Raw genomic sequence first — 24,190 nt, 5'->3', positions numbered from 1 at the left:
ACGGGCATGGTAATACATACAGATCGTTTGCAAATGAAAGAAGATTCGTTTGCATTCTCAAATGTAGGCGCACCAGGCAGACCAGGGTCGTGTCGTGGTGGTCGCGTGTGTCGGACGGACGCTTAGCACCCAGCCACCCACCCCCTCCCTCCCACCCCCCCAAAAGGACGACGACAAAATAAGTTCGCGCTTCCATGTTTCGGATTGAAATATCTGGCGGCCCCAATTCCAGCCCTGCAAAATCTCCCTTCTCCACCATCCCCTTCTGCGCCCAGATTGCTCAAATCCCTAATTCGCCGCCAACCCAAGCAAAGTTCGAATCGCCCCTCGTCTCGTCTCTTTCCCCACCTCTGTGCCAGACGACGACGAAGACGACGGTCGCGCTTCACCACCGCACCGGAGCTACCTCATCTACACCCTTGTCCACCGCACCGGGTGATCCACCGACAACATCGGCCGCCGCAACCGACGTGCCTCACAGACACCGACTTCCACCGCATCAGGTGCGCTTCACCGACGCCGTCTCCCAGCTCACCGGGGATACTTCACCGAGCACATCGTCACGCCTCTGCCCCCCGAGGACGCTGGGGCTTCACCAACAGTCTCGTCCACCGCATCATAGCGCTCTGCTGCCTCTCAAGATTTGCATCTGTGCGCGGCCAGCCAACGCCAGCGCATCACCCTCAACGGCTCTGAAGTGACCCGCACTCTAGCTAGGCGAGCATGCCCAAACGCCGGCCCGAACTAGGTATCCACACATCACTCCCTTGTGCACTGTTCCGACGATGTTTGGATATCCTTTCACTGCTCTCTTAGCTTACACGCCTATCCAACTCTGACTTTAACTCTTATTTCTTCTGGAGATATCATCTGAAACAAGCAAATCCATTTTTTAGCGAAGCATGATGGCACTACGGGATCTGGTACACATCCTGCACACCCGTATAACCTTGTAAGTATCTGTCCTCCGGTACAACAGCAAGGTCGATTCCTCTTATTTGATCAGCCATTCGCCGTGTCAAAAATGCAGAGGGGATGCAAGGAGCACAAGGCCTGCACATCCAAGCAAGTGGTAACATGGACTTGTACACGGAACATCCCAAGTGCAAGCAGAGCTGCAGTGAGCCTGTACAACGAGCTAGCGTAAGTCCTTGCATTTCATTTAATTCGTACTGGCATTCGTGTATGATTTGTGTGCAGTGGCGGATCCATGAATTCAAGTTACCAGGGGCGAACATTTAACTTAAAAAGTACAAAGGCACTTGCACTCCGGAAATCAACATAACTTGAGAAATGTGAAGCTACATGCACTTTGAAAACCAGCTAATGATCCAAAGTAGTTCAGATTATAAACATTAAATGATGCAAGCACCAAAAAACACAAAATGCAACATGGTGTACAAGGACTACAAACATGGTCTGTACCTGCTTGAATTATTCGTTCTCTGGCTGAAAATATCGAAGTGTAATTGCACCTATAACCAGTGCGCAAACTGCATATCAATATATCTATCCTGCACAAGTATGCCAATAGTTTGAAACAACAAATTAGAAAAGTATTTATGCTACATTGTCATGATACGGGGACTTTCTGGTAGTTGGCCTCGATGTTTCCTCAAGCCATGAAAATGCACTATAATTTGCTTGTCATCAATGCTTGCAAATCTCTATGTCTCTCTCAACATAGCAGATCATCATTAGACACTAAATCCTTCAATGGGAGATTGCAAAATGCTTGCATTAGATGCCTCATTAGACACTATATGTTCATGACCAGGAGCATGTAAAATGTTTGTATCAAATCCTTCATTACCAGTCTGTTCATTAGACACTTCAGGCTCAAGAACAACATGAGCTTGGATGTTTGCACCAGAAACTTGATTAGATTCATCAGATTCAGTCAGTTCAGTATTGATTGGGGGAGTTATAAAATAAGTAGAAATTGGTTTCATTTTGTCATAGATTCCCTACATACAAGCAGTTTTACAACACCGACAGGTTTAACTATTGGCCAGAAATTGAAGAGTACAATTAGATATAATCAGGGATGTGATGTACCTGCTCGTTGCGCATGCTACTCTTGCAAGCTGCGACTGTCCGTTTGCGCAAGCTCAATGCCATGCCCGTGCTGCCGCCACTGCCTCCCACCGAGGCTACACCCAGGGTTGGATCTTCATCTTCCTGTCCTTCTGTTCGCTTGAAGCCCGGCGACCGCCCTCCAACGAGGGCGCGAGGAAGTGTTGTGTCGGTCTGTCCAGCGGCGGCTAGGTTAGGAGCAAACCAGACTGGAGGCTGGAGCGGATGAATTGGGATTTTTCCTGCTGTCGATCGATATGGGAGGTGCTCGTTTGGGCCGCGAGCCTGCTATAGGGCCTGCCTTGCACTTATGTTATTGGCCTATCCAAATTGAAACAATTTTCTTCATTTTTTACATTGCCTGCTCGTGCGTTGGGACGAACAAAACTAGCCTGGGCCAACCTGGACGACTCAAACTAGGTGCACACTTTCGAGCCACCCGAGGCGGCCGCCCATACCAGCCCCTATGGTGGCGTCACCCCTTTTTGCGTGTATGATAGGGGTAGTGAAAAATATTCCAGTGGCGCTTTTGATTTACCCACAGAATGGTTGAATTGCTTGTTTCTATGAACTGAGTTCGCCAATAATGTGAAGGATGCCAGTCTTTTCATCCTATTGTAGATTGCTTAGATCTTGATATGCCAAAAGTAATCGCATGAAATATACAGTAAAAGCCAGTGTGATGTGTGTGGCTACAACTAGTCTGACTACACGTCCTCATATAACATATCAAGGACGCACCATCTTACCAGATTAACCATTCAACTTACCAATGCAGTGTGGGAAGAAAGAAGTATTGGGACTGCGTATCCAAGCAATTGATGCCATGGACTCCTTCGTACAACCTTGTAAGCGAAAAAGAAGTTGTAGTGTGCCTATACAAAGAACTAGCGTAAGTTCAGTTACCTTCTTCTCGGAATTTTAGTTAGCCACTTATTGCAAAATTGTTCAATGACATTGCTTGGCTTAATTTAGTTTGCTACTCATTACATAATGCCACAGCTTGTTAATCCTATTATAGACTGGCCTATCTATGTGTTTGATACTTACTGTTAAGAATTACCTATTTGCCTGAACTTAAGTAGCTACTTGTTTGTTTAACTGCTTTGCTGCTGCAACAACGGGTTACAATGATGTTAATAACTACTTTTTAGTATCGAACTAAAACTCTTTAATTCCTTGTTTGTTTAACTTGTTTGCTATTATAACTCCCAGTTGAGATGTTTTGCTAACTTCAACTTTTCTGAATCCAATCGGAACTTTAATGGCAAAACAGGTTAGCCCAAGATCAAAGAGCGAGGTCCCCATGGACGTTGTATCATCCCACAGCAGTGGCACCGACCCAATCGTGCATTATGAATTGCCAACTGCTGATGCTCTAGAGGCTAAACTAGTGGTAGAAAGAGATTCTGCTTCTGCACTTAGATATGAAGTTGACATGTTGAGGAAGCAAACAGCACAATTAGTAGCAGTACTCAAGACAACCGTTAAATATTTGGTGGATTTCAAAACGAAGCAAGCTGAGACTGACCACATTGTTAAGGTCCTGAAGGAAAAATGGAAATTAAATTCCCACTTGGTAAATCATAGGTGAAATGTTCTTTCCATCGTTGAATAACCTTTGTGTTGTTTGTTCATGTAATCAATCAAACCATTTGTTTTAGAGATCATGTAATTATTGTTTTTTGGTTTTTGTTTTTTGGTTTGTAATTTTATTTAAGCACAAGCCTGTATTAATTGATAAGACTCGGAGACATTTCATTTTGATTGCTGTGCCAGACCTACAAATATGCCAATCGGACTGAATGTGCATTCAGCAATAATATTAGTATAGATGGACCATAAGTGGCACGCATCGGAAAAGGCCAAGATGCTGTAGTAGCTTGGCTAAAAAAGGATGCTGTTGTAGCAAAGAAAAGTACAGCGGCCTGGCTTATGTATGTTAGTTGATATTATTGATCCATATACTCTATAAGTGTTTATATGTCTGTTAGTTCTGTACATTATTGGTTGATTGACTCGGTATTTGAATCTTGATACATCGCTTGTGTACATATCTAAATGGGAGTACACATTATGCAGTGTGTGACATTTGAGTTGGACATGAAGTGTTCCAAATATTCGAATTCACCTTAACCTAGATTCTAGCTTCTGAATTTGAGTATCGGCATTTGTAAACCATATTCATATATGACAGTGGAATACCTCTTTGTTGTCCTTTTGAAGATATATAAAAACACATAGAATGATTTATAAAGATTCGTATTGGAATACAAAATGGATTCGAATTTAGTTACCAGGGTAAACGTGGATGCTTATTGTCCCAAAATTCGAAAGAAGCGGCAAAATGTCCACTCCCACGTCAGTTGCCCGAAGCCAAGTGTTTGGGAGATGGAAATTACTGTCTACCCATTACACGGATAATCCATCGGCCCAATTTCCACTGCTCTAAATAGGGGTAGGATAGTAACTTCAATTAGACGTGACACGACCGCCTCTGAGCCCATTCCGACACGGTGGGCGCCAAACATGGGCGGCAAAACACATTTGATTCAAGCTCGTCCGAAAGACCTCTGTTTCTCCCTCCATTTCCCCATTCATACACGGTGGGCAGCAAAACAAACTCGACTCGGCCGAAATCGATGTAGGCAAATATTTTCAATAGGGGCAGGTTTGTAACTTCACTCAGATGTGACACAACCGCCCTACCTTTCAGCCCCATTCATACACCGTGGGCGCCAACCACCCTCTCCTCGCCCGAAATCGCTCTGGGCAAATATTGGCGAGATGCGAGATTACCATCGTATCCCCAACCGACGAGACGTCCAAATTTTAAACGGGGGCTAAGTTCGTAACTTTCCCATATTTTAGACAGGTGCGTCCCAAAAACATGGTTCCCCGTACCTCTCCCTCCATTTTCCCATTCATAGACCGTCCGCGCGAGAGCACCATCCCCACACCAGCCTCCGTCCGCCACCCCATCCATCGCCACCGTCCTCCACCACATCCATCGCCGCCGTCCTCCACCACATCCATCGCCACCGTCCTCCACCATGCCGAAGCGCCTACCAAGACCGCGTCGTCCACTGCTAGGGATGGACGTTTCTCATCCATGGCGACGGACCAAGAGCCTTGCATCACGTCCTCTCGCTTCATCAGCGGCGTCGTCCTCTTTGCCGGGGCCGCTCACATGACCTTCTCTTCCACCGCAACGGGACTTATCCCCCGATGCACCCGTCTACCGTCGTAGATCTGTTTCAACGCCACCGACAGCCATCGCACCCCCGATGCCTACAGGGCACCGCAAGAGAGGTGGTACTTCATATCTCCTCAACTTTTTGATCTCTACTTTCTTTTCAGCTCTTAGAATTTAGTTCTTAGTTCGAAGAAAACAATGGCTGCTAAATATCATTTCTCCAGTTTCCCCGTTTTATGATCACTATACGATTAGAATACGTGCTTCGTGTCATAATAGCACTGCTCGACCCATCAAGCTAAACAAGCTTAGTTGTTCAAATACGAATCTGATATTATTAAAACAGATTCATTTAATTGGTCAGCTAAATGTTCCTAAATTAGTTTTGAAAATGCATGTTCGCCTCTCGGGTGTGTATCTCTACAGGGTGCCCACGGTGGGCCGGCCCACCCTGGGATTTTGGGTCGTCCCAGGCCCCGATTCCCCTCTGTTCTGCTGCGAGCTTCCGATCTCTACTCGCCCCCAGCCGCCTGCCTCGCCGGCGACTTGCCGTCCCCGGACGACATGACTCTAGGAGGAGACGCCGGACTAACAGGAGGTCAGGAGCCGCTCGCCCAACAGCGTCACCGCTGCTCGGGCGCGCCGCCGTGCCTACCTTCCCAGTCCGTTCAGGGCTCAGGCATGCAGCACCCACTAAGCCAACCCGATTTATCCTGAGATAAGTCCTCAACACTCAGCAGCCACTCCTCATCACCCATTTTCTAATTGATTCATTACTCATTAGGCAGGACTGTCATTAGGGTTTGTTGTGTGCTCAGTGCTACCTACAGTTAATGGTTCAGATGTATTTCGGTAATCTTTAGTACCTGTAAAGTTCACAGGGTTTTCAAAATTCCGGCCCTAGGAACAAACACTAGTCATTTTGGATTGTTGGTCGTAGTGACATTGACCTAGATTACTACTGCAAGCCAGGTTTGTTGACAATTTTACTTGTCTTTCTTACTCATTCGATATAATATCCAATTATTCACGTCGATTAGTTGCAAACAATAAGTGCTAGACAAACTTCTTGATTCAAATTTTGGACGGTCTCTTACTGCAGTTACAATTCTGCATACTTGTCCTAGTAAGCTCACAAGTAAATGATTGATTCACTACATCTATGCTTGCCTTGTCATATTTGTTGTCAATATTCTTTTAGGGTGGACCACCCTGTTTCTAAATACTGCAACCGTAGACATGAGTGAATAGTATTTCTCTATGTGATCTCTTCCATCATGTGTGGGCAACAAACACTGCATTGTATAGAAAGAAAGTGTCATTTCCAGCTTCTACATAGGCTTCGATCTTTTACATGGAATACAATCTGCCTACTTGCTTTGTGTCGCACTACCAACACTCCACCCTTGAAGCTAAACATTATGCCACTCATACTTCCTTAGTTTATTTGTTCAAATACGAATTTCATATGATTCTAATGTTCCTACTTCAGTTTTGAAATGTGTGTCTTCCTGTTATAGAGACATAAGGGGTTTGTATTTCTATGTGTGGTCTGGTCAGCACGGTTGGGGGGTGAACTTTGCATATGCAGGGGTTTATAGGGAGACACTCTTCGAGTTGAATCCGCAATGCATTCCATAGATAATCTGACTACTTTTTATGTTTTCATGAATCTCAGATTCTGAACAGCATCATAATGATTATGAGCTTGCGCGCATGAAAAGAATAAAGCAGAACAATGCCATGGCTGTCAAACTTGGCATTAAGGGACTGAAATCAAGTCTGGATGCAATGCAATGCAAACGCTCTCCACCTACAGATTCATGCTCAACATATGATCCTAACAGTGATTCTGAGCTAGAGGGAGACCTAAGTCAATGTAGCTCCCTAGTGGAGGAGTTAGAGGAAGATGCCCTATCTTATTCACCCATCAAGGTGCTTGCTCTAACTTTCCAAGGTTATATTTGTCGCACATATCTTGCAACTGATGCTTTGCATTGCTTCTACTTCGTTGAACTGCCATTAGCTTAGTTTACACATCGTGTATGTGAATACGCCCTGCCTATCCATTTTCAGTACATATTCCATCTGTCACCATACCATATTTATCCATTCAAATGTTGTTCTTGTGTATCAGACGTTCAAAAGGAAGAGGGCGATTGCTGATCGTGGAGGAGCACAAGCAAAGTATTTGGAAAAGGTAGTGGCACCTGATAAATCAAATAGCCCATTAGGTGTAGTTGCAATATCACCTCACCCACAAAACACCCCAACTCTAGCAGACTCTAGCCCTACTACACTAGTCATTTCTGATGCCCCAACTCAACAGACCCCAACTGCAGCAAACATTATGATTATGCCAGTTGACATAGCACCAGCTCTACGACGCAAAACCCCCATTCCAGCAAAGAGTACACCAAATCCAGTTGCCAAATCCCTTTTTGAACCAGAGAGAGCCCCAATTGCAGCAAATAGGACCCCTGTTCCATTTCTTCCTAGTTTAGAAGACAAAGCTTATATTGTTGTTAGGAACTTTGTGCGAATCTTTCCTTCATGGAAAGATTATACCGCAGACAGAGAACAATTTCCAGTCTTCCTCCGCAACTTACGCGTAAGTAATGTACTAATGTTATTCATGGTCATTGCTGCATATGTTTCTGCTGACAGAAGACACAAGATTTCATTCTTTTAAATAGGTGAGGACCAAACTGGATTGTGAAGACAAGCAAGGGTTGGTTGCGCTTTTCAAGCACTCGTTGATGAAGTATCGTTCCTACCTGAGGCAAGCGCACTTCGATGGCAAGCCTCTAAACGAAATTTCTGTAAAGTCTTCGGTGCTACATTTATCCGACGGTGACTGGAATAATCTTGTTACACATTGGTCTCAGCTGCAGCGTAAGGTACTATCTATGATATCACATCACAATTTGAACTACATTTCTGCATTTGCCTTAACGTCTCACTTGTACGAAAAATGTTAGCAGAAGAACATTCATTCTCAAGGGACCACAGAATCTCGCAACTATACTGCACACTGCATTGCTCTTGTGAGTATGTCTTGCCCTGTATGACCATACTTACTTTCATAGCTGTTTGATTATGTAGCATCACTGCACATGTTAGCCTCATTATCATCCATTTGGTGGACATTATAAGATCCATATGGACTCTTACATAAATTTAGAATCAACCCAATGCTTTTGAAGAGGTTTAGCTCTGCAGTCCTCTTGTAAGGACTGAACGTTGTCTATCACTGTACTTACATTAACAGCTACTCCCTCCGTCCTATAATATAAGAATGTTTTGTACAGTACACCAGTGTTCAAAACACTCTTGTATTATGGGAAGAGGGATTGGTTCATTGTGTAGCATTCTGCATCTTATCTCCCTCGCCCACCATTTACTAAAAAAGATCAGATCTATATTTAATCTTACCAAAAAGTAGAATACACAGACAATGCCAGTGCAGAAGTGTAGCCCATTGCTCTTGTCAGTACATTTTGTCCTGTAATGCTTGTACTTCCAAGGATTGGTAGTTGATTATGTAGCATCAATCTGCATCTTATCTTCATTATCCTCTATCCCTTCCAGTATTATCATATCTATAATTACTCTCTACAAAATGTAGAGTACAGGCAATGCTTATGAAGAAGATTCTGTGCTGAAATTCTTGAGCTATCCTTCCCTTGACATGGAGAAGGGCATTATAAAGCCGGCGCTAACTGTTAATGTAAGTCAGTCCTTCTAAAGCCTTTATCCTCAACTGCTATTTAATTTGCTCGTACTCCCTATCGTTTACTGCTGTTTAGTTTGCTGTTTCTACCAAAATGCATGTTCGCAAGAACCGTAAGTTCTAAGTTTTACTTGTAAAACCAAATTCCTTATTCATACCATGCACATTACTCAATACTCCCTATATGTATGCTTGTTTTTGTGGATCTATAATCCAGTGTGTGGTGAAGCAGCCCACGTTTGCACCTTGTCATCTCCTGTTTTATCTTACTGATGTGGCTGATGATATGAACAACATGCCATGTACATTAACCAAAATAGATACAATGATTTTTTGCCCTTCATCTATGCTTGTTATGTTGACATGGTAATCCAGTAGTGTGGTGAAGCTCCCCGCATTATGAACAATGCCAAATTATGCTATTGATATTTTGAACTTACTCTTTATTTTCTAATTTGAAATTGGATGGAATTGACAGCACAGTTATCATCTTTGTTTATACACATGCAAAACCTGTCATCTCTCTGCTTTGTTTCAGGGTGATATGCCTGATGGCATGCACAAGTCTGCTGAAGGCTGTGAGACAAACCCAACATATATTGCAGCAAAGAAGGCAAAACATCTTGAAGATAGCGAGACAACCCCGAAGTCTTGTCTTGATGCAGTGTTCAAGTTACTCAAGACTAGCAGTCAAACAAGCTCACAGAATTCGTTGTCTGAATCAGTTCGACTTTTTCAGTCCCAAGTTCTAGCAGAAAGGCATTCTGCAACTCAACTTCGACTTGAAGTCCTATCTCTAAGAAAGATTGCGGAGAACACCAATGAGAACCTCATCGCTAAACAGCTACACCTGGAAGCTATGACCGACATGCTAGGCCGGTCTCACAACCTTGCTCAGGAACTTGCGCAGCAGTTCCCGCGCAAGGCTAACCTTTCTTGAACTGTCTCGGAAGTGGTCTCGGTTCAGTATTATTTTGTTACGCTGCAATGGTTCCCAGTTTTTGTAATCTGCTTCTTCGTTGCGCGTTATGATCACTGGTGGTGAACTTCGATGCCTAGTGGATGTAATATACCATAAATCCTTTATTGTATTGTGTAGGTTTATTCTTAGTTACTATGTCGTAATTTCTTTATTGTATAGAGTAGGTTTGTTCTTAATTCTTACTAGTTACTACCATCATTCGCTATCTGGAAAAAATCAGATGTAGTCGACCGGGCCAAAAATTCGTCTCTAACGGGCCTGGTGTTTAGCGGGCCACAATTGGGCCGGCCTGCATCTTTCTTGGGCCTGAATCATTGGGGCCTTCACACTTTGCACGAGGCCCACAACTTACACCGGCCTATAATTTAGTTGGGCCTTTTGTGGACCCAGCGCTTAGTTTGGCCCAGGTAGCGTTGGGCCATTTACAGGCTGAATATTGTACTGGCCCAGATGAAACCATGGGCCTTTAGCAGGCCGAAATGCATATTGGGCCTCAATTTTCACTAGTCGTCGATGGGCCTTCAGCAGGCTGAAATGTAGATGGGGCCTTTTGGGCCCAGTTATATCACGGGCAGTTACCAGGCCGAAACATATCTCAGGCCTTAGTTGGCCCACTGATATCATGGGCCTTTAAGAGGCCGAAATCTTAGTACATACATCAACGGGCCGAATTATGCGACAGGCCTTTAACAGGCCCAAAGTCACGTTGGGCTTAATTGTTGCCACCTTTATCACGGGCCGTTAGAGGGCCCGATGTCCTGTCGAACCATATATGGCCCATGGGCAGCACAGGCCATTCCCAGGCCGAAAGTCACACTGGGCTGAAATGGGCCCATGTCTACATCGGGCCTCTAACACGCCGCAAGTCACTGGGCTGTAATTGGGCCCGAATATTCGGCGAACAATTAACGGGCCAGATCTGGCTTCGGGCCGTAAATGGGCCCAAATATTAGGCCAACAATTAACGGGCTAGGTCTGGCTTCGGGCCGTAAATGGGCCTTTATTAAGCAGGCCGTTATTGGGCTGGCCCACTAGTACCTGAGTAAGTACTACGGGCCTTTGACTGGGCCGGCCTTTTTAACCTATATGGGCCTCTGTTGGGCCGTGCCACGTGTCAACGTATCATAGGTTCTTTGGGTCCAATGAGTGGATGACATCTGTCCCAACGGTGAGCCGACACGTGTTTCCTCCAGCCAATGATGATTTTACACGTGGAAAAATCCCATTGGTCGGGGCCGTTAACGGGTTATCGGATCCAAAACCGGACCCGATAGCTTAACGGCGTTCTGTTACGGTGGATGCCACGTGTCGGTCACCCTTGACGAAAGCACTTCTGTGACGCGCGATTTATCTTCATGGAAGTGGACACTTCCGTGATGATAATTTTGGTAATGTCATGGAACACTTCTACGACAACACAGGTATGACTATCTTGATTCTGTCATAAATTTGTCATGGATGTACATGCATGACAGAAAACGTGACCTACTGTGACAAACACGTATCATCACGGAAGTGTATTTTTTGTAGTGCACGCTTCTTCGCGGGCACGCTGCCGGCCGGAGGGCCTGGCGGCCTCTGGCTGTAGGCCTCTGGCTGCTGCAGCAAGGCCTCGTGGGTGGAGGTCGAGGTCACCCTGGCCGACAATGTGTTCCTGAACCGTGGGTGGCAGTCCTTCACCCGCGCGTGCGGCCTGCAGTTGAGATGTACCCTCCACTTCAGGAATGACGGAGCCGCGACCTTCTACGTCAGGATCTTGGGGGAGGACGGCAGGCGTCTAGGGTGCTGTACGGAGGGCGACCACGGCGATGATCCTCCAACGACGATGGCCAGAGGGGCGGTGGCATCCTTGGCGGTGAACTCGCCCTTGGCAGCGGCCACGGCGCCTCTAGCAGCAGCGACTCTTCCTCTGGGGAGAGCACGAGCGACGACGTCTACGGCGAGCTCCACGTCGCCGATCCCGGACCAGGGAGGGTGGCGAGCCACCATGTCGCTGTGCTCCCGCTCAAGAGGATGACGAGCCGCCTCGCCATCATGCTCTGGTGAAGCAGGAGCAGGACTCCGACTAAGCGCAGGCGTCGCTTGAGCCAGGCCTGAGGAGCCGCAATGGTCGTGAGGCCGATTTTGCTTTTCTTTTGTTTTTCCCTGCATCAAGAAATGTAGAAGGCCCTACTGGGGCGTGTAATGGACCATGGCGCTTGCGCCGTTATTTTAATGTTTTTATTTTGTATCCTAGCATTCCTATTGCTACCAATCGACAGGTGCTTGTTGATCGTGATTAGGATAACTTAGCTTGGTGCGCTTGTGGTAGACTCCTGCACCGCGAGGGCGTGCTCCTCCGGAGCCTGGATACCCTGCGTGCCTCTCGCTCCAGAGAGATCTTGCCGGTGATTTCCCTCTTAGAGATCCAAAGTTTCTCAAGCTCAGGAGGCGCCCAATGCCGCGAGGTCTCCGGTGGGCCATGAGGATATGGGGCCTCCGGAGATGCTTCAAAGGGCGCCGCACCCCGTGCGAGCCCCCGAGCAAGGACCGATCGTCACTGGTACACTGGGTCACGATGCCCGGCGAGGCCAAGAGATGAGGACTCGGGGGGGGGCATACATGCTCGTTGGCTCGTTTAAGAGATTCGCGCGAGGATTAGGACACCAAAGATCAGGACACCAAGGCTTTGGCGAGGTGTGTTCGTGGGCGGACCCATGCGTAGACACCGTGCCCAGCCCCCGCTCGAGAGACGCTGATACGTCTCCAACGTATCTATAATTTTTTATTGTTCGATGATGTTTTATTATCAATCTTGGATGTTCTATAATCATTTATAGTCATTTTATATCATTTTTTGGTACTAAGCTATTAACATAGTGCCAAGTGCCAGTTGCTGTTTTTTCCATGTTTTTTACATCACAGGAAATCAATATCAGATGAAGTCCAAATGCCACGAAACTCCACGATGATTTTTTATGGGCCAGAAGGAAGGCAATGGGCCCTGGTTGCACCTAGGGGTGCCTCGAGGGGGGCACAACCCACCAGGGCGCGCCAGGAGGCCCAGGTGTGCCCTGGTGGGTTATGCTCACCTCGGGTGCCCCTCGGACCGCCTCTTTGCTCTATAAATAAACCAAAAATACCAGAACCCTAGAAGGATCGACGAAATATTCATCCAGCCGCCGCAGAGTCCAGAACCACCAGATCCAATCTAGACACCATCACGGAGGGGTTCACCACTTCCATTGGTGCCTCTCCGATGATGCGTGAGTAGTTCTTTGTAGACCTTCGGGTCCGTAGTTAGTAGCTAGATGGATTTATCTCTCTCGCTGAATTCTCAATACAATGGTCTCTTGGAGATCCATATGATGTAACTCTTTTTGCGGTGTGTTTGTTGGGATCTGATGAACTTTGCGTTTATGATCAGTTATATCTTTTTATATCCATGAAAGTTATTTGAGTTTCTTTGATCTCTTATATGCATGATCTCTTATAGCCTCGTATTTCTTCTCCGATATTTGGGTTTTGTTTGGCCAACTTGATCTATTTATCTTGCAATGGGAAGAGGTGCCCGGTAGTGGGTTCGATCTTACGGTGCTTGATCCCAGTGACAGAAAGGGAACCGACACGTATGTATCGTTGCTACTAAGGATAAAAAGACGAGATCTATATCTACCGCCATATAGATAAACGGATCTTGTGTACATCATGTCATCGTTCTTATTGTACTACTCTATTTTTCCATGAACTTAATACACTAGATGCATGCTGGATAGCGATCGATGTGTGGAGTAATAGTAGTAGATGCAGGCAGGAGTCGGTCTACTAATCTTGGACGTGATGCCTATGTAATGATCATTGCCTGGATATCGTCATAATTATTTGAGGTTCTATCAATTGCCCAACAATAATTTGTTTACCCACCGTTTGCTATCTTTCTCGAGAGAAGCCACTAGTGAAACCTACGGCCCCCGGGTCTTCTTTCTCATATATTTGCTTTGCGATCTATTTTATTTGCTCTTTTCAGATCTACTAAACCAAAAATACAAAAATACTTTGCTGCACTTTATTTTATTTACGATCTATTATTTCAATCTATTACAACTTTCTCCCGTCATCACGCAATTTCTAGCGCCGTACCCCGGAAGGGATTGACAACCCCTTTAACATGTCGGGTTGCGAGGTGTTGTTTTTCTCTGCAGGGGTTGTTTACGTTGTGTTGCTTGGTTCTCCTACTGGTTCGATAACCTTGGTTTCATTTCTGAGGGAAATACCTACCGCCTCTGTGCTGCATCATCCCTTCCTCTTTGGGGAAATACCGACGTAGCTTCAAGCGACATCAAAAGGAATTTCTGGCACCGTTGCCGGGGCGGATCTTCAACATAACCAGGTTCCTAATCACAAATCTCATCTCCTTGCAATTTACATTATTTGCCTCTCGTTTTCCTCTCCCCCACTTCACAAAAATTTGCCGTTTTATTCGCCTCTCTTTTCCGTTCACCTTTTTCTCGTCACATCTATTCTTTGCTTGCAATCATGAGTGATTTCAGTATGGCACCAACAGCTGATGGCCTGACTCCTAAGATTGGACGTACAGGCAATCTGGATGCTAAAACTTTTATCTTGGAGAAAGGAAGCGTTATGGGAAAAGAACATATCCAAGAATTCTTCAATTGTGTTGGAAATCTGAGTCTTGATGATGCTCCTATACTTAAAACTACTACTAGATCTTATGCGGATACTATTTCAGCACTAGTTCTGAAACTTGAAAGTAAATTTATCCGCACTCATCCTACCTTTCAAAGGTTGTTTTTTGAGCTTACCGAAATAAAGAATCCTATAGCCAAAAAGTTGGCCACTCTCGTTCTTATGAACGAGTTGACTACATAATTCGGGAAGCTAGGGAAATCTTTGAATTTTATGGTATGAATCATGAAAAACCCGTGATAGATGAAATCCTTTACAATAGTGACTATGCACTAAGGCATTTGCTTGGGGATAATAAGATCTTTGACGAGAATCTTAAAAAGGAGGTCCCCGTTCTAGAAATAATCCAACAAGTTTTTAATAATGTTAATCAACACTATTGTTGGATTGTTGCGGGAAATCAAAGGGGTTATGATGAAAACCAACTAAGGAATGCTAAAGTTTCTATGGATAATATGTTCTATGTTGTGTTTACAAAACCTCCTGATAAAAATACCCCCAAGAAAATTAAGAATAAGAAATATGAAAAAACTTAGATCCTTGCCTTATGCCTAGCTAAGGGCATAAAACTATAGCGCTTGTTGGGAGGCAACCAACTGAATAAATTTTATTTTCGCTTTTTGCTTTCTGTTCTTGTGTGTTAGCACAATTATGCTACTGTTATGATTGTGTTTTTTGTGTCTTAGTTAGTGTTTGTGCCAAGTAGAGCCTTTAGGATCTTCTTGGGTGATAGTTGTTTGATCTTGCTGAAAAAGACAGAAACTTTGCGCTCACGAAAATAATTTTCATAAATCACAGAAAGAGCGTTTGCTCTGATTCTTTCTGCAGAAGATTAATATACAAATTACCCAGGTCGTCCTAATTGGTAGAATTTTTGGAGTTCCAAAAGTATTCGCAAAAGTCAGATTACTACAGACTGTTCTGTTTTGACAGATTCTGTTTTCTTTGTGTTGTGTGCTTATTTTGATGGCTCTATGGTTTTCTTTGATGAGTTTTTGCCATAGAAAAGTTGGAATACAGTAGATATAATACAAAAACAACTATGAATTGGTTTTATACAACACTTATAGTAGTGGTTTGCTTTCCTATACTAACGGATCTCACGAAGGTTTTGTTGAGTTTTGTGTGATTGAAGTTTTCAAGTTCTTGGTTATCTTACGATGGATGAAGGAAGGATGTAAGAGCCTAAGCTTGGGGATGCCCGGACATCCCAAGCTATTATCCAAGAATGAGCAATCAACTAAGTTTGGGGATGCCCTCGAGTGGCATCCCCGCTTTCTTCCAACAACTATCGGTATTTTACTCGAGGCTATATTTTTATTCGTCACATGATATGTGTTTTGCTTGGAGCGTCTTGTATGATATGTGCCTTTGCTTGTTTTTTTTGTGGTTTAAGTTGTCAATCCTTGCTGGACACTCCTATTTGAGACAGCCAAAATTATATCATGACTTGTTAGAATTGCTCTCTGTGCTTCACTTAATCTTTTATGAGCGAGGACTTGCTCTAGTGCTTCACTTATATCTTTTTGAGCACGGTGTGCTTAGTATTTTGAAGAAATGCTCTCTTGCTTCACTTAGATTTATTTGAGAGTTAGTAAAATTTTGAAGGAATGCTCTCTTGCTTCACTTAGATTTATTTGAGAGTTAGTAAAATTTTGAAGAAATTCTCTCTTGCTTCACTTAAATTATTTTGAGAGAAAGAAGATTTGTTATGCTCATGATCTTCACTTATACTTGTTTGGGCTTATGAAAAGCAACACATGAAAATTAGTCCCAAAGTGATAGATATCCAAGAAGGATAAAGTAAAAAAAAATTCATGAAGATCATTGGACAAAATAAACTTGACTCTTAGTAATAGTTTTGAGATATGATGATGTGATATGTGAGTTATGTTGATGAGTAATTGTGCTCTAGTAAGAATATTGGTGTTAAGGTTTGTGATTCCCTATGCATGCACGAAAGTCAATAATCATGCAATGAAAATTATATCCTACTTGTGGTGCATTATTTGGTGTTAATTATGCTTAATGCTTGCTTATGAGATTATTCGTTTCTTCGTTGGTCGCTTCTCAATCTTTTGCTAGCCTTCATTTTGCACTAAGTATGATCTCTACTTGTGCATCCAAAATCCTTTAAACCAGTTTTGCCACATGAGTCCACTATATCTACCTATATGCGGTATTCTTTTGCTGTTCTAAGCAAATTTGCATGTGCCATCTCTAATTTTCAAAATAAAATTCTCTTTTGTGTGTTTGTTTCGCTCGCGGAACGGTAACAGGTGGCTAATATTTTCCATGCTGGATGTGTTATTCTCACGATGAGTGTTTATTCACTTGTCATTGCAAGAGAGTAAGGCAAAGGTCTTAGGGATGCCCAGTCCCGAAATGCAAAAATGAATTTACTTTATGTTGTCAAATAATAAATTCCTTGGAAAGTGTTGGTATGGAGGTCACCCATGGATACTGTTAGCCATGGAAAGTGAAAGTATGGTGGAAAAGGAATAAACTTTATTTTCTGTTTGGGAACTGCCTATGGCATATCTAGCATGGAAAGTGTTCGTAGCTCTACGTCGTTTTTGTTGGTGGGATGGATACACCTCCCAAAATGTTTTTCTCTCTAATTTTTTCGCTTTGAGCTCTGGCACCTCTAGAATTCCCTACTTCCCTCTGCGAAGGGCCTTTCTTTTACTTTATGCAATTTTTATTTTGAAATTTGAGTCTCCATCTTCTCACATAAAAAGCACCAACTAGGAGGCAATATGATTGTGCTTAAGTATTGGGTGTAGTTAATATTCGAGTGTGTTTAATGAATGGATCAATGTTTGAGCATGATGGGCTAGGGATAACTTATTTTAGCATTGATATTTTGAAAGACATGGTTGCTTGTTGATATGCTTGAGTATCTAAATTATTATGTCAAAACTAGACTATTGCTTTGAATCACATAAAAGTCCAAATGTCCATGCTATAAAGAAAAGAATATGATATGACTTGATGAACAACACTCCACATCAAAAATTCTATTTTTATCACTTACCTACTCGAGGACGAGTAGGAGTTAAGCTTGGGGATGCTGATACGTCTCCAACGTATCTATAATTTTTTATTGTTCCATGCTGTTTTATTATCAATCTTGGATGTTTTATAATCATTTATAGTCATTTTATATCATTTTTTGGTACTAACCTATTGACATAGTGCCAAGTGCCAGTTGCTGTTTTTTCCGTGTTTTTTCCATCGCAAGAAATCAATATCAGTTTAAGTCCAAATGCCACGAAACTCCACGATGATTTTTTATGGGCCAGAAGGAAGGCAATGGGCCCTGGTTGCACCTTGGGGGTGCCCCGAGGGGGGCACAACCCACCAGGGCGCGCCAGGAGGCCCAAGCGCGCCCTGGTGGGTTGTGCCCACCTCGGGTGCCCCCCGGACCACCTCTTTGATCTATAAATACCCCAAAAATACCAGAACCCTAGAAGCGTCGACGAAATATTCACCCAGCCGCCGCAGAGTCCAGAACCACCAGATCTAATCTAGACACCATCACGGAGGGGTTCACCACTTCCATTGGTGCCTCTCCAATGATGCGTGAGTAGTTCTTTGTAGACCACCGGGTCCGTAGTTAGTAGCTAGATGGCTTTCTCTCTCTCGCTGAATTCTCAATACAATGGTCTCTTGGAGATCCATATGATGTAACTCTTTTTGCGGTATGTTTGTTGGGATCTGATGAACTTTGAGTTTATGATCAGTTATATCTTTTTATATCCATGAAAGTTATTTGAGTTTCTTTGATCTCTTATATGCATGATCTCTTATAGCCTCATATTTCTTCTCTGATATTTGGGTTCTGTTTGGCCAACTTGATCTATTTATCTTGCAATGGGAAGAGGTGCCCGGCAGTGGGTTCGATCTTATGGTGCTTGATCCCAGTGACAGAAAGGGAACCGACACGTATGTATCGTTGCTACTAAGGATAAAAAGACGAGATCTATATCTACCGCCATATAGATAAACGGATCTTGTCTACATCATGTCATCATTCTTATTACACTACTCTATTTTTCCATGAACTTAATACACTAGATGCATGCTGGATAGCGGTCGATGTGTGGAGTAATAGTAGTAGATGCAGGCAGGAGTCGGTCTACTAATCTTGGACGTGATGCCTATGTAATGATCATTGCCTGGATATCGTCATAATTATTTGAGGTTCTATCAATTGCCCAACAGTAATTTGTTTACCCACCATTTGCTATCTTTCTCGAGAGAAGCCACTAGTGAAACCTACGTCCCTCTGGTCTTCTTTCTCATATATTTGCTTTGCGATCTATTTTATTTGCTCTTTTTATTTAGGTCTACTAAACCAAAAATACAAAAATACTTTGCTGCACTTTATTTTATTTGCGATCTATTATTTCAATCTATTACAACTTTCTCCCGTCATCACGCAGTTTCTGGTGCCGTACCACGAAAGGGATTGACAACCCCTTTAACACGTCGGGTTGCGAGGTGTTGTTATTTGTGTGCAGGGGCTGTTTACGTTGTGTTGCTTGGTTCTCCTACTGGTTTGATAACCTTGGTTTCATTTCTGAGGGAAATACCTACTGCCGCTGTGCTGCATCATCCCTTCCTCTTTGGGGAAATACCGACGTAGCTTCAAGCGACATCAGACGCGCGGGGAAGACTGACGGGCAACTGCCACTCTCCCTAAAGCAAGACTCGAAACAGAAAAAAGCTGCAAGGAGAAAAACTCCCATCCCTTTCAAATTAAGACACGAGAATTTCGAATTTCATTCCAAGAAGTGCAAATCGACTAAAAAATCAAGAAAAAGAACAGCCGCGTCCGACGCCTACACTAGTCTTCTAGTCTTACCACCAGCGCGGAGCATGGGGCTTCCACTAGGCGTGGGTATAGTCCTTGAAAGACCGTGTCGTCCGCCAGCGCGGAGCATGGGACTTCCACTTGGGCGTGGGTGGGAGCCCCCGTGAGGCCCCAGGGCAGCGCTCAGGAGATTCCGGGGTGTGTACAGCCCCACTCATTATTACATGAGAGTGTCACGGGTAGAACTTCCAGGGATGTTGGATGTTCCAGGCATTCTGGATGGGGCCCCCGTCCTACGTCTCTAGGCGTGCGGCGCCAGGCCTGGAGACGTGGGCGATCCTGAACGGGCCCTCCCACATAGGCGAGAGCTTGTGAAGCCCCTCCCTAGAACGAACGCTGCGATAGTGATACTGCCGCAACACCTGCTGATACCTTGCGGCATGGAGCGAGGCTTGGTGGTGGGCCTCCTCCCCGAGCATGAGATCTGTCCCCCGCGAGGCGTCCTGGCGTGCCTCGTCAAACGCCAAGACCCACGGGGTGTGATGTTTGACCTAGTGTGGGAGGACCGCCTCAGCCCCGTAGACGAGGAAGAACGGGGTCTCGCTGGTGGGCTTACTCAGGGTGGTGCGGGTGGACCACAACACAGACTGAAGCTCACTGAGCCAACCCCTGCCGCAGGCCTCAAGCTTCTTCTTGAACCTCCTCGTCTTCAGGCCCCTCATGACCTCCGTGTTGGCGCGTTCGGCCTAGCCATTACTCCGTGGGTGTGCCACTGAAGCGTAGCATATCTGCATTCCAAGGTTAGCACAATATGTCCTGAAGAGATTGCTTGTGAACTGGGAGCCATTGCCAGCGATGATACGGTTGGGTACCCCGAAACGGCTCACGAGGCCCTAGATGAACTTGACGGCTGAGCCAGCGGGATTGGTGCGCACGGGCTCCACCTCCGCCCACTTGGTGAATTTGTGGATGGCGACGTAGAGTTAGCGATAGCCCCCGGCTGCTCGGAGGAACGGGCCTAGGATGTCCAGCCCCCAGACAGCAAATGGCCATGAGAGCGGGATGGTCTAGAGTCCCTGAGCGGGCTGGTGGATCTGTTTGGCGTGGAACTGGCAGGCCTCACAGAATCGCACCAGCTCGGTGGCATCGCTGAGCGTCGTGGGCCAGTACAACCCGCTGCGGAACACCTTGCCCATGAGGGTGCGTGATGAAGAATGATGCCTGCAAACCCTGCCGTGGATGTCAGCCAACAATTCGCGCCCTTTCTCCTTGGATATGCATCGCAGCGAGATGTCGTTGGGGCACCTTCTGTAGAGCTCGGCGTCCTGCAAGCAATAAGCGGTGGCCTGACGGTCCACGCGTTCCGCATCTTCCTCCTTCTCTGGCAGGGTGCCGCAGAGTAGGTACGCCTTGAACTCTTGGGTCCAGCAGCCCTCCTGAGGTTCCAGCGCCAGGAGCAGGCGGGCTCCTGAGGTCGGACCACAGGCTAGGGCGCTCGAGGAGGGGGCCAGGGGTGGCTCCTCCTGAAGCAGCTCCGGGCGCACAACAAGGGGGGCTGCCGACGGTTTGAAGAGACTTTCCTCAAAGACGCCAGGCATCCGGGGCTCGCGTCGGGACGCCCTCTTAGCAATGTCGTCCGCCTCCTTGTTCGTGCCGCGTGGGACGAGCTGTAATTCCAAGCCCAAGAAACGTTTTTCAATTTTGCGTACCTCTTCTAGGTATGCCTCCATGTGCTCGTCCCTAGGCTTGTATTCCTTGTTGGAGAAGTTGACGAGGAGCTGAGAGTGTCCCTTGATGGTGAGACACTTGACCCGCAGGGCTGCCGCGACCCTGAGGCCAGTGATCAGACCCTCATATTCCGCGATGTTGTTGGAGACCTTCTAGCCATGCTGAAAGCAGAGCTTCATAGCGTAGCATGGCTTATCTTGGGTTGGCGAGATGAGTACGGCTCCAGCCCCCGTGCCTTGCCGCGCAAATGCACCGTCGAAGTACATGACCCAGCCATCGGGCGCCTCCTCTCCGGGTGCAAGGGACCGGTCTTCACCCATCCCCGGTCAGGGGCATCCGTCCATTGCGCCACAAAGTCGGCAAGGGCCACGCACTTGATGACCCTAGTGGTGCTGAACTCCAGCTGGAACGCTTGCAACTCGATGTTCCATTCGGCCACCCTCCCCGCGGCATTGGGGCTATGGAGCAACTTCTCCAGGGGGTACACGGAGACGACCTTGATGGGGTGGCCCTGGAAATAGTGGCGTAGTTTCCTGGAGGCGACGAGGAGCGCGAGCAGGAGCTTCTGCGGCATGGGGAGCATGCACGCGCATCACGCAGCACCATGCTGACGAAGTACACGGGGTGCTCAATGAGGGAAGAGGCGTCGACGACATCTCTCTCCGCTTGGGACGAGGGGGCCTGGAGAGCCTTGCCGTCCGATGGAGTACTTGAGGCCTCAGGAGCGCCATCTTGAGGTGGCGATGCCGCGACCGTACGCGGGGCGCCACGCCGCGCACCCGCACCTGCGCGCTCCTCCCTGACCGCCACGAGTGCTGCGCTAGCCGAGTGGGGTGTGGCGGCTAGGTAAAGCACCAAGGGCTCAAGAGGATGAGGCGCCACCATCACAGGCGGGCTTGTGAGGTATCGCTTGAGGTCTTGGAAGGCTGCCTCAGCCTCTGGAGTCCACTCGAAGGGGCCCTTCTTTTTCAGTAGCTTGAAGAATGGGAGGGCGCACTTGCCAAGCTTGGAGATGAAGCGCCCCAGCGAGGTTACGCAGCCCGCGAGCTTCTGCATCTCCTTGAGGGTTTGCAGCGGGCTTAACCTTTTTATTGCCTTGACTTCTCGGGGTTAGCATCGATCCCTCTGTGCGACACCAGGAAACCCTGCAACTTCCGGATGGGACACCGAACACGCATTTCTCCAGATTGAGCCGCGGGTTTACCTTGCGTATGTTGGCGAAAGTTTCTTCCAGGTCTTCGAGAAGGGTCCTTGCCTCCCGCAACTTGACCACTATGTCATCGACGTACACCTCGGCGTTCCTCCTGAGCTGCTAGCCCGGAGTGATGTGCATCAATCGCTGGAAGGTCACCCGACATTTTGTAGCCCAAAGGGCATGCAACTGTAGCAGTACACTCCGCGCGGGGAAAGGAAGGTTGTCTTCTTGACATCTTGCACCACCATCTTGATCTGGTGGTAGCCCGAGAAGGCGTCCAGGAAGCACAGCAGGTTGCACTTGGCAGTGGAATCAACGATTTGATCGATGCACGGAAGAGGGAACGGGTCCTTAGGACACGCCTTATTGAGACTCGTGAAGTCGACGCACATGCGCTCCTTCTCGCCCTTCTTTGGGACGATGACTGGGTTGGCCAGCCAATTCGGGTGCTACACTTCCTGAATGACGTCGGCTGCTTGCAGCTTGTGGACCTACTGGACGATGAACAATTGCTTCTCTTGCGCCTGCCGTCGCGCCTTCTGCTTCATCGGGCGTGCGCTGGGGCACACCATCAAATGGTGTTCGATCACATCCCGTGGGACGCTGACGAAATCTGTCGCCTCCCATGCAAACACATCCTTGTTCGCACTGAGGAAGCTGACCAGCGCCTCTTCCTGATCTGGGGGAGGCTGGTGCCTATGGTGAAGGTGGGGCCTGAACCTCCGTCGTTGACGGGCACCTGCTTCGTCTTGGCCCGGTCTTGAGAGAACAATTGCTTCTTCTTTGCGGGCACGGCCTCCGGGGTCTCTAGAGCGTCCCCAGCGCCTGGCTGCCTGGCTGCCGCGGTCTTAAAAGCGAGCTTGAGGGCCAGGAGTGCATCCCTGGCATCCCCCACCACAGTGATGATGCTGCTGCTTCCAGGCATCTTGACGACGTTGTAGCCGGGGTGCGTTGCTGCCATGAACTTGGCAAGGGCCAGATACCCAAGGATGGCATTGTACGGGAGGCCGGTGTAGGCGATGTCGAAGTCAATGAGCTCGGTGCGGTAGTTGTAGCGCGTGCCGAAGGTGACTGGGAGGCGTATCTGCCCCAAGGGGGTGCTGGAGCCGTCGACCACCCCCGAGAAGGGCTTGGTGGGCATGAGCTGGTCGTAGGGCACTTAAAGTTGGTCGAAGGCTTCCATGGAGAGGACGTTGAGGCCAGAACCACCGTCGATGAGGGTCCTGGTGACCGTGACATTGCTGATGGTGGGCATGCACAACATCGGGAGCGCACCGGCACCGAGCGTGGTCTTGGGGTGATCCCTAGAGTCAAATGTGATGTCGGTCTCAGGCGCTACGCGGCCTAGAGGAGCCCCATGCCGCGGCCGTGCAGCTCCCACCCGACAGAGGAGTTGCTTGACATGGTGGCCCAAGGCTGGCGCCTGCGACCCGCCGAGGATGGACGCAACAGCATGGGGCGCCGGCGTCACAAAGCGCGCGACGAGCAGGCCGCATAGCTCCTCCCAAGGGGCCACCGAAGATTCCGGCAGGCCGAGCATCCAGGAGCACGGCATGCCTGTGAGGGCCATAGGGAGCCAGTTCGCCATGACCTTGTCATCGTCGCCCGCTGCCCAGATGGCCTGCGCGTACAACCGGAGGAACTCCTCGGGGTCCGCCGCGCTGTCGTACCGCGGAGGCAACACCGGCATGAACTTCTGCGGCCACTGCACGCGCCCTGAGCTGGGGGTAAAGGCCCGGTGGCCCGCAATACCTCCGTAGGCGCCCGGCGGCCCA

The 24,190-nt window shown here is 47.1% G+C and overlaps 1 protein-coding gene across 1 annotated transcript; it reads right to left on the bottom strand.

Annotated features, from left to right (window-relative positions):
* Positions 1–20,559: 20,559 nt before the first annotated feature.
* LOC141040955 (uncharacterized) lies at positions 20,560–22,276 on the bottom strand. The gene is made up of 4 exons (XM_073507068.1): positions 22,076–22,276; positions 21,660–21,785; positions 21,202–21,369; positions 20,560–21,159 (listed from the first exon to the last, which is right to left on the bottom strand). Exons 1-4 carry the CDS (start codon positions 22,274–22,276, stop codon positions 20,560–20,562), a joined length of 1,095 nt encoding a protein of 364 aa, XP_073363169.1.
* Between the last annotated feature and the right edge of the window lie 1,914 nt (positions 22,277–24,190).

This window comes from Aegilops tauschii, chromosome 2, assembly GCF_002575655.3.
Source record: "Aegilops tauschii subsp. strangulata cultivar AL8/78 chromosome 2, Aet v6.0, whole genome shotgun sequence".
Lineage (NCBI taxonomy): Eukaryota > Viridiplantae > Streptophyta > Magnoliopsida > Poales > Poaceae > Aegilops > Aegilops tauschii.
The sequence above is the reverse complement of the archived record's forward strand: the minus strand, read 5'-3'. Positions and strand labels throughout refer to the sequence as shown.

Coding starts and splice junctions, on each gene's coding strand:
- LOC141040955 (XM_073507068.1), bottom strand. CDS start 22,276: ATGCAGAAGCTCGCGGGCTGCGTAACCTCGCTGGGGCGCTTCATCTCC. Junction 21,786..22,075: donor CTCATCCTCTTGAGCCCTTG/GTGCTTTACCTA, acceptor CCCATGCCGCAG/AAGCTCCTGCTCGCGCTCCT. Junction 21,160..21,201: donor TGGAGGCATACCTAGAAGAG/GTACGCAAAATT, acceptor TTGGAATTACAG/CTCGTCCCACGCGGCACGAA.